The sequence below is a fragment of the Portunus trituberculatus genome, chromosome 35 (assembly GCF_017591435.1).
Source record: "Portunus trituberculatus isolate SZX2019 chromosome 35, ASM1759143v1, whole genome shotgun sequence".
NCBI classification, from domain to species: domain Eukaryota; kingdom Metazoa; phylum Arthropoda; class Malacostraca; order Decapoda; family Portunidae; genus Portunus; species Portunus trituberculatus.
This window is the reverse complement of record NC_059289.1, coordinates 17298852-17311833: the sequence shown is the minus strand read 5'-3', so window position 1 is coordinate 17311833 and position 12982 is coordinate 17298852. Positions and strand designations below refer to the sequence as shown.

General features: G+C 37.7%; 1 protein-coding gene across 2 annotated transcripts in view; it reads left to right on the top strand.

Moving 5' to 3' along the window:
• LOC123513217 (Down syndrome cell adhesion molecule-like protein Dscam2) overlaps positions 1-12982 on the top strand; it is a 66206-nt gene that overhangs the window by 40036 nt on the left and 13188 nt on the right. For both annotated transcript variants that reach the window (XM_045270280.1, XM_045270279.1), the window contains exon 4: positions 6300-6438. In XM_045270280.1, the coding sequence (XP_045126215.1) occupies positions 6300-6438 (139 nt within the window). The remainder of the gene's footprint in view (positions 1-6299; positions 6439-12982) is intronic.

Sequence of the window (12982 nt, the reverse complement as noted above, 5' to 3'; positions counted from 1 at the left end):
CTTTCCTCTTCCTTGTTTACTAGATCTTTCAGCTTCTCCTTTTCTTTCTCGGCTTTACCGAGTCCTTCTTCCATCTGCTTCTTGTAGTTAGCTACTTCCTTTTTTAGTTCTTCGTTTTCCGCTCTTAGCCTAACTTCATTTTCTTCCACTTTTCTTGTCCTTTCTCTCAGTCTTATAAACTCCATTTTCTGTTCTTTATTCTCTTTCATTTCCATCTTCTCCTTTATCAGTTTATCTAGTTTACATTCAATATTTGACACTCTCTTAAGTAGTGAAGTTGTCGTCGTATCGAACCCTTTGAATACACGTTCTCCCTCACCGTCATAGTCATCATCAGCCCCTTCTCTATTCTCATGTCTGCATTTGGATGGAATATCTTTTTCACTCATTATTCTTTAATAATTGATTTCATGAAGAGAGAAAAAAAAAAAAAAAAAATGAGTCCACACTACCTCCCCAGGCCACTGTAAATACTATACAACAGGTATAGTGAAGATCAGCTGATCGTCAGAACTGCGCCAGTGTGTGTGTGTGTGTGTGTGTATTTACCTAATTGTATTTACCTAATTGTAACATACGGAAAAGAGCTATGCTCGTGTTGTCCCGTCTCCATATCTACTAATGTCCAGCTTTTCTTAAAATCATGAATATTCCTTGCGTTGACCACTTCCACGTCTAAACTATTCCATGCTTCCACCCTTCTATGAGGAAGCTATATTTTCACATCTCTCCTATAAGTGGCCATTTTAGTTTTTCCCATGCCCTCTCGACATTCTTTCATTCCACATACACAGATCTTCCCTATCCATTTTTCCATGCCAATCATCACTCTGTATATTGCTATCAGGTCTCCCCTTTCTCTTCTGTTTTCCAGGGTTGGAAGTTGCATTCTTTTCAGTCTGTCTTCATAAGTCAAATCTCTTAAGTCAGGCACCATTTTGTTGCAGCCCTCTGTACTTTCTCTAGTTTCCTTATGTGTTTCTTTAAGTTCGGAGCCCACTGTATTGTTGCATATTCAAGCCTCGGTCTTATCATTGCAGTAATTATTTTCTTCATCATTTCTTCATCTAAATATCTGAACGCCACTCTTATGTTCCTCAATAAGTTCAATACTTCTCCAATTATTTTGTTTATATGTCTCTCTGGCGATAGGTCATTGGTAATTGTCACCCCAAGGTCTTTTTCTTCATGACTGGTTTTATGTCTTCATTTCCTATCTTGTACATACTCCTGATTCTTCTTTCACTCTTGCCAAACTCTATTTTCTTGCATTTTGTCGTGTTGAACTCCATTTGCCATGTACAGCTCCATTTCCATATTCTGTCCAAGTCTTCCTGGAGTAGTTCGCAATCTTTGTCACATCTCACTTTTCTTAACAATTTTGCATCGTCTGCAAATAGGCTCACATAACTGGACACCCCATCCACCATGTCATTTATGTAGACCGCGAACATTACTGGTGCCAACACTGATCCCTGTGGAACTCCACTCTCCACCAAGCCCCATTCTGATGGTCTGTCCTTAATTATTGTTCTCATTTCTCTTCCTACCAAAAGTCTTCCATCCATTTTAGTAAACTGCCATGCACTCCTCCTACCATTTCAAGTTTCCAGATCAGTCTCCGGTGTGGTACCTTATCAAAGGCCTTTTTTAAATCCAGATATATTCCATCAGCCCAACCATCTCTTTCCTGTATTACATCTATCACCCTCGAATAGTAACATATCAGGTTTGTCGTGCATGAACGCCCTTTTCTAAAACCAAATTGACACTCACAAAGTATGTCATTTTCTCCAAGAAGTCTGTCCATCTATTCTTCACCACCCTCTCACACATCTTAGCTACCACACTTGTAAGTGACACTGGTCTATAGTTCAATGGGTCTCTCTTGTTACCTGATTTATAGATTGGGACAATGTTAGCTCTTTTCCAGTCTTGGGGCACTACACCTTCCCTTAATGAGGCATCAATTACTTCACAAACTTTTTCTGCCAGTTGCTCCCTGCATTCTCTTAAAATCCATCCTGATACCCCATCAGGTCCCACAGCTTTTCTCACTTCTAAACTCCCCATCATATTCTTGATCTCCTCCACAGTTACTTGAAACTCCTTCATAATCCCTTTCTGTTCCATTACCAGTGGTTTGTCAAAAGCAGTCTCCTTTGTGAATACCTTCCGAAAGCATCCATTCATAGCCTCTGCCATTTCCTGGGATCTTCACTGCATACTCCATTTACTTCTAAACTTTCAATACTTTCTCTATTTTTGATGTTGTTGTTCACATGTCTGTAAAAAAGCCTTGGTTGGTCTTTACATTTATCAATTATATCCTTTTCTTGTTTCTTTCTTTCTTCTCTTCTAATCAACACATATTCATTTCTTGCTCTTTTGTAACTTTCCACTGCTTAATCCGTCTTTTCCTTCTCCACCTCTTCCATGCATCCTCTTTTCTTGTTCTAGCCTTTTCACATCTATCGTTAAACCAGTCCTGCTTTCCAACTTCTCTATGTTGTCTTATTGGTACAAATTTTTTCTCACCTTCTTTGTATATTTTTATAAATTCCTTCCACTTTTCATTTGCTCCCTTAGCACTCTTGAATTTCATCCAATTTGTCTCTTGAAAGAATTTCTTTAGGTTTCCAAAATCTGTCTTGGCATAATTCCATCTTCCCACTTTATATTCTTAATTTCTTCTAGATTTCTCTTCATCTATCACCTTGAACTCCAAAACTGCATGATCACTCTTTGCTAACGGGCACTACACCCTCATCTCCTCAATGACCATTGGCTCTGTACTAAAGACCAAGTCCAGTCTTGACGATGCTCCCTCTCCTCCAAACCTAGTATCTTCTTTGACCCACTGAGTTAACACATTTTCCATAACATAGCATAACATAACATAAATAATAGGATAACAAAGGGCCACCAGGGCCCATCTAGGTTATCCTGTATCAGTCGCACAGCGACCTCGTCATCAGTACTTAAAGATACACTTACAAGTACACAATACATTATATACTAATTCTAAATATTTGGCCCATTAACAGGGCTAAGTCCTGCATCAATTCATCTACAATCTGTAATCCCCATACATGGGGATCATGTCTTATTTAACTATAGTAAATTTCTCATAAAACTATCATGCAGCGCTATACATAATTATAAATCTAATAAATTTAAGTGCTTATCTAATCTGTTTTTAAACATTGTCAAACTAGTGCTATTTACAACCGTCTCTGGCAATGCATTCCAGAAGTCTACCACCCTATGACTAAAGAAATATTTTCTTATATCTAACCTGCAGCCTTGCTTTCTAATCTTCCTGCCATGATTTCTAGTCCTACTTCCCTCCTCTAAGGTAAAGAAAGATCTCACATCTATGTAGTTTGTATCTGAGAACATTTTAAATAACTCTATCATATCCCTCTTATACATCTCCTCTCAAATGAAAACATGTTTAATGCCTTTAATCTATCTCTATACTCCAGGCGCTTCAAAGCTGGTATCATCCTAGTTGCTCTTCTCTGAACTGCTTCTAACATGTTGATATCCTGCCTATAGTGGGGTGACCAGGCCTGTATGCAATACTCTAAATGGGGCCTAACATAGGAATTATATAAGCTACGCACCACTTCCTTACTTTTATAACTAACATTTCTATTTATAAAACCCAGGATCCTATTTGCCCTATTTCTTGCTTCTAAACATTGCTTTGAAAATTTCATAGTCCTGTCTATCACTACTCCTAAATCCTTTCCTTCATCTACTGCCTCTAGCCAACATCCCTCCATCTCATAGTTAAAGTTTGTGTTGTCTTTACCTAAATGCATAACCTGACACTTTTAGAATTAAACTCCATCTGCCACCTGTCTGCCCATGCTATCAGCCTGTCCAGGTCTCGTTGTATTCTGTAATTGTCCTTTTCACCCTGTACTGCACATGCTATCTTAGTATCATCTGCAAACTTTGATACTTTGCTACTAATTCCTATATCTAAATCGTTAATGTACACCAAGAAAAGAAGAGGTCCTAGCACTGATCCTTGGGGTACCCACTAACCACTTCCTTCCACTCAGACATTGCCCCATTTAATACTACTCTCTGTTTCCTATCAGAAAGCCATTCACTAATCCAATCAACTAACCTACCCCCTATCCCATGTAGTCTCAATTTGTACACTAGCCTCCTATGCGGTACCTTATCAAACGCCTTGCTAAAATCTAGATATATAACATCTATGCTATTTCCATCATCTAACTCCTTGGTAATATATTCTAAGATATCGAGCAAATTTGTAAGACAGGACCTCCCTGATCTAAAGCCATGTTGGGTATCTCTAATTAATCTATTCTCATTTAAATGCTCCCAAATACTACCCTTAATGATTTTCTCTAGGATCTTACATACTATACTAGTTAAACTGATCGGTCTATAATTATTCGCATCATCCTTCCTACCTTTTTTAAATATTGGAGTAACATTAGCTAACTTCCAGTCCTGTGGTATCTCAGCAAACCTAAGTGATCTTTCAAAGATTAACTTAAGTGCTTCAGAAATACTGTCTACACCCTCCCTAAGTACTCTGGCATGTAGCTCATCAGGACCACTAGCTTTCCTATCGTCTAGTTCAAGAATAAATTTCCTAACAATTCCCGGTTTTATATCAATATTTTCTAAAGCTCTTAAACTACTCGTCGCACTGTTTGTAACAGGATTTCCTATTCTTTCCCTAGTAAATACTGAAGAAAATTGTTCATTTAATAATTCTACTATGTCTTCATTTTGATCCACTACTACACCATCTTTTCTGAGTGGTCCAATCCTATCCTTATTTCTTTTATCACTGACCTTGTAATAACTATATAATTTTTGGGATCTTTACTCCCAGCTCTAGCTAGTTTTATCTCTGCCTGCCTTTTACTTTTTTATAACCTTACTCAAATCATCTCTGACCTGTCTGTACCTAATCAAATCTACATCTTCCCACTTTTCTGCAACTCTCTGTATGCCCTCTTCTTCTCTCTGATCTGGCTACCTATCTCATGAGTCCACCATAATGGCTTCCTGTTTCTCTGCCTTATATCTTTATAAGGGATACACTGCATCACTATACCCTTTACTACAACCTTAAAAATATCCCACATCTCCTGTGCAGTTTTATTTCCAAAACTATCTTCCCAGTTTACCTCTCCTAATAACTGACGTAACCTACCATAATTGCCTTTCTGATAGTTTGGGACTCTAGTCTTATTCACTATATTATCCCTACTGGAATTAATGATAAATCTAATTATATGATGGTCACTGTTTGCTAAAGTCTCTCCTACCTCAACTTCCTTTAAACAATGCTCAATATTCAATATTCAATATTCAATATTGCTCAATATTGCTCAATATTGCCAGTGTCAATAGTGTATTTCCCCATGTTGTCTCTGATCCTTCCATTGACCAGTCCTCCCAACACACCTCTTTACAATTAAAATCTCCCATCATTATAGTTCGTTCACAGCCACCCAACATTTCTTCCAGACATGTTCCTGTATCACTTATCATTTCTTCATATTCCTGTACTGACCATGCATTTGTCTTAGGTGGTACGTACACCACTATGTAGTGCCTCTTTTTTCCTTCATTAGTTTCTGCTCTGATCTTTAGCACTTCTGCCTTTCCCATACCTTCTTTCACTTGATCCACCTTTATATCTTTTTTAACCAGCAACATCACTCCTCCTCCCATCTTACCTACTCTATTTCTTTTCCAAACATTATATTTCCCTTCTTCAACCATCATCAGGTCTTCTCCCTCTCTGTGTGTGTGTGTGTGTGTGTGTGTGTGTGTGTGTATTTACCTAGTTGTAGTTTTACAGGGCCTGGGCTTTATGCTCGTGTGGCCCCGTCTCCATATCTACACTTATCCAATCTTACTTTAAAAGTATGCACACTCGTTGCAGACACTACTTCTTCATTTAAACTGTTCCACGTCTCAATACATCTCTGCGGGAAACTATATTTTTTAATATCTCTCAGACATGTTCCTTTTCTCAGCTTTTTACTATGCAATCTTGTGCTTCGGATGTCATCAACAACACCAACACCAACAACAATAACAACAACAAAACAATAACAACAACAATTACACCACCACCACCAACAACAACAACAACCAACAACCAACAACAACAACAACAACAACAACAACAACAACAACAACAATGACACCACCACCAATACCAACAACAACAACAACAACAACAACAACAAGACTAACCACTTCTCTCGGTCTCTCCCTCCCTCTTGCAGGTTCTCGCTAATGGCATTCTGAGGTTCCCACCCTTCCAACCCAAGGATTACCGTCAGGAAGTCCATGCCCAGGTGTACCGCTGTCAGGCCTCCAACCCTCATGGCTCTATTCACTCCCACGATGTCCACGTGCGTGGAGGTAAGGTCGCAATGTTCCTCTTTTCACTGGCAGTACATTAGGTTGGGTTAAGTTAGTTTAGGTTAGTGGCTGTGGTGGTGGTGTGTTGCTCTTTGTGTGTATATATATGTCTGTTAAGAGGGATTTTGATAACTAATGAGAGAGAGAGAGAGGGCACACATGAACAATAAAACTTTCATACAAACAGCTGCTACACTCTTTTTGCTCTCATCTCACTCACTCACTATTTCTACAGGCAAGTATTATAAGCCTTCCTCTGACCCTGTGTGTATGTGTATATACCTAATTGTATTTACCTAGTTGTATAGGGTTCGAGTGAGGTTCATAGTTTCTTGTCTCCATATTTCCGTTTATCTAGTTTTCCTTTAAGTTATGCACACTATGTGCTGTGACAATTCCATTATCCAATGCATTCCATTTTTACACTTCTTTGTGGAAAACTGTATTTTCAAATATCCTTCACACACTGCCTCATCCTGATCTTTTCATGTCCTCTTGTCCTTCCATCTTCTTCCATCAACAGTACCAGGTCTTCTTTGTCTAACTTTTCAATATCATTTACTATCTTATACATTGTTATTAGGTCCCCGTGTTCTCTTCTATCTTGTAAGGTTAGCAGTCCCATTTTCTTCAGTTGTTCTTCATATGTGAGGTCGTTTAATTCCGGCACCATCTTTGTAGGAATCTTCTATATCCTTTCCAATTTTCTTATATCCTTTTTAGAGCTCAGAGACCATACTACTGCTGCATATTCTAGCCCTTGACATATCATGCTTTTGATGATTTTTTCATCATATACTTATGATTATTTTTTTCATCATATCTTTGGCCAAGTATTGAAATGCTATTTTTATATTAGTCAACATTTTATATGATAGTCCAAATATCTTGCTTATGTATTTTTGGGAGCTCAGATTTTCCTGTATGATCACTCCCAGATCTTTTTCTTCTTAAGTCTTGATTATTTGTTCCTCTCCCATCAAATAGTCTTCTCTAACTCTTTCCTAGTTCCATTTTGTGACATTTCTTGGTATTAAACTCCAATTTCCACTTCTTACTCCACTCATAGATCTTGTTTATATTTTCCTGCAACAGCAGGTTTTGGTAACTCTTAGCAGCTTTGCATCATCAGCAAATAAATTTATATAACTGTTTATCCCAATGTGAATGTTGTTTACATAAATCTGAAACATAATGGGAGCTAACACTTACCCTTGTGGCACTCTGGTAGTTACTTTACCCCAAGATGAGTATGTATCTCTGATCACAGTTTTCATTTTCCTATCCTTCAAATAATCTCTTGTCCATTCTAGCAAAGTTTCTCACAGTCCTCCTATGTTCTCTAGTTTCTAAAGTTGTCTTCCATGAGGGACTTATCAAAAGCCTTTTTAATAGTGCGTCCACCCATCCATCTCTGTTTTCAAGTCCTGCAATAACTTGAGTAGAAGCTTAATAAGTTTGATACACATGACCGCGCTGTCCTGAACCCAAATTGTCTGTTCGATATGACTTGCTCCTCTTCCAGAAAGTTAACCCATTTTTCTTTGATAATTGTTTCACACAACTTACCCAAGACACTTGTAAGTGACACTGGTCTGAAGTTTAGTGGTTCAGTTGCCTTACCTCCTTTAGATATCAGTATTATGTTCGCCCTCTTCTATTCTAGTGGAACTTTCCCTTCATTTATTGAACTTGTAATTATTTCCCAGATTGGATCCAATAGTTTAATTTTTTAATTTGTTTATTTTATTATTATTTTTTTTAAGGGAAAAGAGCCAGCCAAAGGCAAAAAAAAAGAAAAGATAAAAAAAAAAGGCCCACTTGAGTGCTGGCTCTCTACAAAGGGAAAAACATCAGCCAAAATTAGGGAGCAAATAGCTCAATACCTCCCTCTTAAAAGAAGACAAGTCATAGGAAGTCAGAAATACAGATTCAGTGAGGGAGTTCCAGAGTTTACCAGTGAAAGGTATGAATGACTGAGAGTACTGGTTAACTCTTGTGTTAGAGAGTTGAACAGAATAGGGATGAAAGGAAAAAGAAAACCTTGTGCAGCGAGGCTGTAGGAGGAGGGTTAGGCATGCAGTTAGAAAGATCAGTAGAACAGTTAGCATGAAAATAGCAATAAAAGATAGAAAGGGATGCAACATTTTAGCAGGAAGAAAGAGGCTGAAGACAGTTAGTCATAGGATGGGAGTTGATGAGATGAAAAGCTTTTGATTCCACCCTATCTAGTAAAACTGTGTGACTGGAACCCCCTAAACATGCGAAGAGTACTCCATACAGGGGCGGATAAGGCCCCTATATAGAGTAAGCAGTTTGAGGGGTGAGAAAAACTAGTGAAAATGCCTCAGAATGCCTAACTTCATAGAAGCTGTTTTAGCAAGAGTTAAGATTATGAGTAAAGGATAGACCGAGGATATTCAGTGTGGAAGAGGGAGACAGTTGAGTGTCATTCAAGAAGAGAGGATAGTTGTCTGGAAGGTTGTGTTGAGTTGATAGATGGAGGAATTGAGTTTTTGAGGCATTGAAAACTACTAGATTTTCTCTGCCCTTATTGGAAATCTTAGAAAGATTGGAAGTCGGGCGTTCTGTGGCATCCCTGCGTGATCTATTGACTTCCTGAAGTTGCTCTTTACATTCTTTTAATACCCAGCCTGATACATCATCTGGCCCCACTGCTTTTCTACTATCCAACTTATCCAGTAATCTTCCACTATCCTCTTTGTGCACTGCAATCTCCTGTAATCTTTGGCAATGCCATGTCCTAGTAGGTTCTGTGGAATCTTAATCTGCAGTGAACATCGTTTTGAAGCTCTCATTCATTATTTCACATATTTCCTTCTCTGTTTGGTATGTCTTCTCTTTAATTATTTTTTCAATTGTTTCCTTGTTCTTTGTTTTGTCGTTTATAAACTTGTAGAAAAGTTTGGGTTTGTATTTGCTTTTATTCACCACATCTTTCTCAAAGTTTCTTTCTTCCTCTCTCCTTACTCTAATGTATTCATTTCTGGCATCTTTGTACTGCTGTCTGTTATAGTCATTTCTCTGTTTTATGAGTTTCTTCCACACTTTATCTTTTGCCTTTTTAGCTTATATACATCTAGCATTGTACCAAGCATGTATTTTTTTCTTAACTCTATAAACAGGTACAAACTTTTTTACTCCTTCATTATATTTCTGTAAGAATATGTCATATTTCCTTGTACTGTCTTTCTGTACATTATATTTCTCCACTCAATATCAGCAAAATAGATCCTTAATTTTTCAAAATTCGCTCTTGCATAATTTAATCTCTCTCCTTTATAGTCATCTCTGTAACTTATCTCATCTTCCTCTTGAACTTGCATCTCAAATGTCACATGATCATCTCTCCCCATTGGACTAAAGTATTGTATGATTGGATGGGGCTCTGGTTTCTTTGTGTAAACTAGGTCAACCAATGATGGTTCTTCTTCCACCCTGTACCTTGTTGATGCCTCCACCCACTGATCCATTGCATTAACCGTAGTCAGCCGTAACACTTCCTTGCTTCACTGCCCAGTATTACCCATTACATCCATCTGTCTCCAGTTTACTATTTTGCAGTTAAAGTCTCATGTTATCTAGGCACTTTATCACCTCTCTTTGGATATCTTTATGTTTTTCTGTTCCCCTATGTATTAGTCTTTGGTGGAACATATGTAACTATAATTTTTATCTTCAGTTCCTCTGTTTTGATTGTTATTCCCATTACTTCCACTTTGTCCTCTCCATATTGCACATCCTCCACACATATATTATCACAAACCATTATTAGCACTCCTTCCCCTTTATCCTTCCTGTTTCTACTTCAGGTATTATGTCCTTCTTCTTTAAAGTTAACATGGATCTCTTCTCGTAGTTTTGTTTCAACGTGTGTGTGTATTTACCTAGTTGTATTGTACAGGGTTCGAGCGGGGCTCATAGTGTCCTGTCTCCATATCTCCATTTATCTAATTTTTCTTTAAAGTTATGCACACTATGTGCTGCAACAATTCCATTATCCAATGCATTCCATTTTTACACTGTTCGTGTGGAAAGGTGTATTTCAAACATCTTTCACACACTGCCTCATCCTGATCTTCTTTTCATGTCCTCTTGTCCTTCCATCCTCTTCCGCCAACAGCACCAGGTCTTCTTTCTCTATCTTTTCAATATCATTTACTATCTTATACATTGTTATTAGGTCCCCTCGTTCTCTTCTATCTTGTAAGGTTGGCAGTCCCATTTCCTTCAGTCGTTCTTCATATGTGAGGTACTTTAATTCCGGCACCATCTTTGTAACAACCTACTGTATCCTTTCCAGTTTTCTTATATATTTTTTAGAACTTGGAGACCATACCACTGCTGCATATTCCAGCCTTGGGCATATCATGATTGTCATGATTTTTTTCATCATATCTTTATCCATGTAATGAAATGCCACTCTTATATTAGTCAACATCCTATATGATAGTCCAAATATCTTATTTATGTGTTTATCAGGGCTCAGATTTTCTTGTATGATCACTCCAAGATCTTTTCCTCTATAGTCTTAGTTATTTGCTCCTCTCCCATCAGATAGTTCCATACTGGTCTTCTCTTACTCTTTCCTAGTTCATTATGTGACATTTCTTGCCATTAAACTCTAATTGCCACTTCTTGCTCCATTCATAGATCTTATTTAAATCTTTCTGTAGCAGTATACAGTCCTCTCTGGTGTGTGTGTGTGTGTGTGTGTGTGTATTTACCTAGTTTTTACCTAGTTGTAGTTTTGCAGGGCTCGGGCTTTATGCTCGTGTGGCCCCGTCTCCATATCTACACTTATCCAATCTTACTTTAAAAGTATGCACACTCATTGCAGACACTACTTCTTCATTTAAACCTTTCCACGTCTCAGTACATCTTTGCGGGAAACTATATTTTTTAACATCTCTCAGACATCTTCCTTCTCTCAGCTTTTAACTATGCGATCTTATGCTTCGGATGACATATTCTTCTCTCAAGATCAGTTTCTCATTATCCACTTGGTCCATTCCGTTGATCAATTTATAAACTTGTATCAGGTCTCCTCTCTCCCTTCTTTGTTCCATGGTTGGTAGATCCATAGCCTTTAGTCTCTCCTCATATGTCATCCCTTCAAATTCTGGAACCATTCTTGTAGCCATTTTTTGTAGTCTCTCCAACTTCCTTATGTGTTTCTTTTTATGAGGGGTCCACACTACTCCTGCATATTCCAATCTGGGTCTTATTATAGTAGTACTTGTCAATTTCTTCATCATTTCTTTGTCCATGTAGTGAAATGCTACTCCAATATTCCTTAGCAAATTATATGTTTCTCTAAAAATTCTATCAATATGGCTTAATGGTTGATTGTTTTCTTCCATCATCACTCCTAAGTCCTTTTCCTTTTTTACTTTCTCCAGTTCTACTCCATCTCCCATCTTATAGATTCCCACAGGTCGTCTTTCATTCTTTCCCATTTCCATGACATGGCTTTTGTTCACATTGAATTCCATTTCCCACTTCTTACTCAATTCCCAGATCTTATTTAGGTCTTCTTGCAGTATTTCACAATCCTCTTTTTGCTTTATAACTCTGCACAGTTTCGTATCATCTGCAAACAAATTTATGTAACTGTTCACTCCTTCTGGCATGTCGTTAATATAAATGAGGAAAAGTATTGGTGCCAATACTGACCCCTGTGGCACTCCACTTTCTACTGCTCTCCACTTGGACTTCATTTCTTTAACTACCGTCCTTATTTCTCTCCCCCTCAAATAATTTTCTGTCCATCTCAATGTGCTTCCTTTTAAGCCACCCTTCTCCTCTAACTTCCATAGTAATCTTGCATGTGGCACTTTGTCAAATGCCTTTTTTAAATCCAAATAAATACAGTCAACCCATCCCTCTCTCTCTTGTACTCTATCAACTATTATAGAATAGAAACTCAATAAATTAGTTACACAAGACCGTCCTTTTCTAAAACCAAATTGGCTATTTGATATTAATTTGTTGTCTTCAAGGAACTCGATCCATTGTTTCTTTATTATTCTTTCACACATCTTGCATATTACACTAGTTAGTGATTCCGGTCTGTAATTTAAAGGTTCTTCCTTCCTTCCGCTCTTATATATGGGAACTACCTCAGCTCTTCCATTCTACTGGTACTGTTCCATTTTCTATTGAGCATTTTATGATGTTGTATATAGGACTTGCTAGTTCTTCCCTACATTCTTTTAGTATTCTGCCTGAGACTTCATCTGGTCCCATTGCCTTTTCTTCATCCAGTTCCTTCATTAATTCTTTTATTTCAAGCTTGGTTACTTTAATCTCTTTCATATAGACTGTCTCTCTATTACCCTGTGGCCTTTCAAATTTAGATTCCTTAGTAAAGACCTCCTGGAATTTATTATTTAATAGTTCTGCCATACTTTTTGGGTCTTCCATCATCCCGTTCTCTCCTTTTAACCTTTCTTTTGTTTCTCTTTGCCTAATTTTTTCATTTATGAATCTATAGAACAATTTTGGTTGTTCCTTACATTTT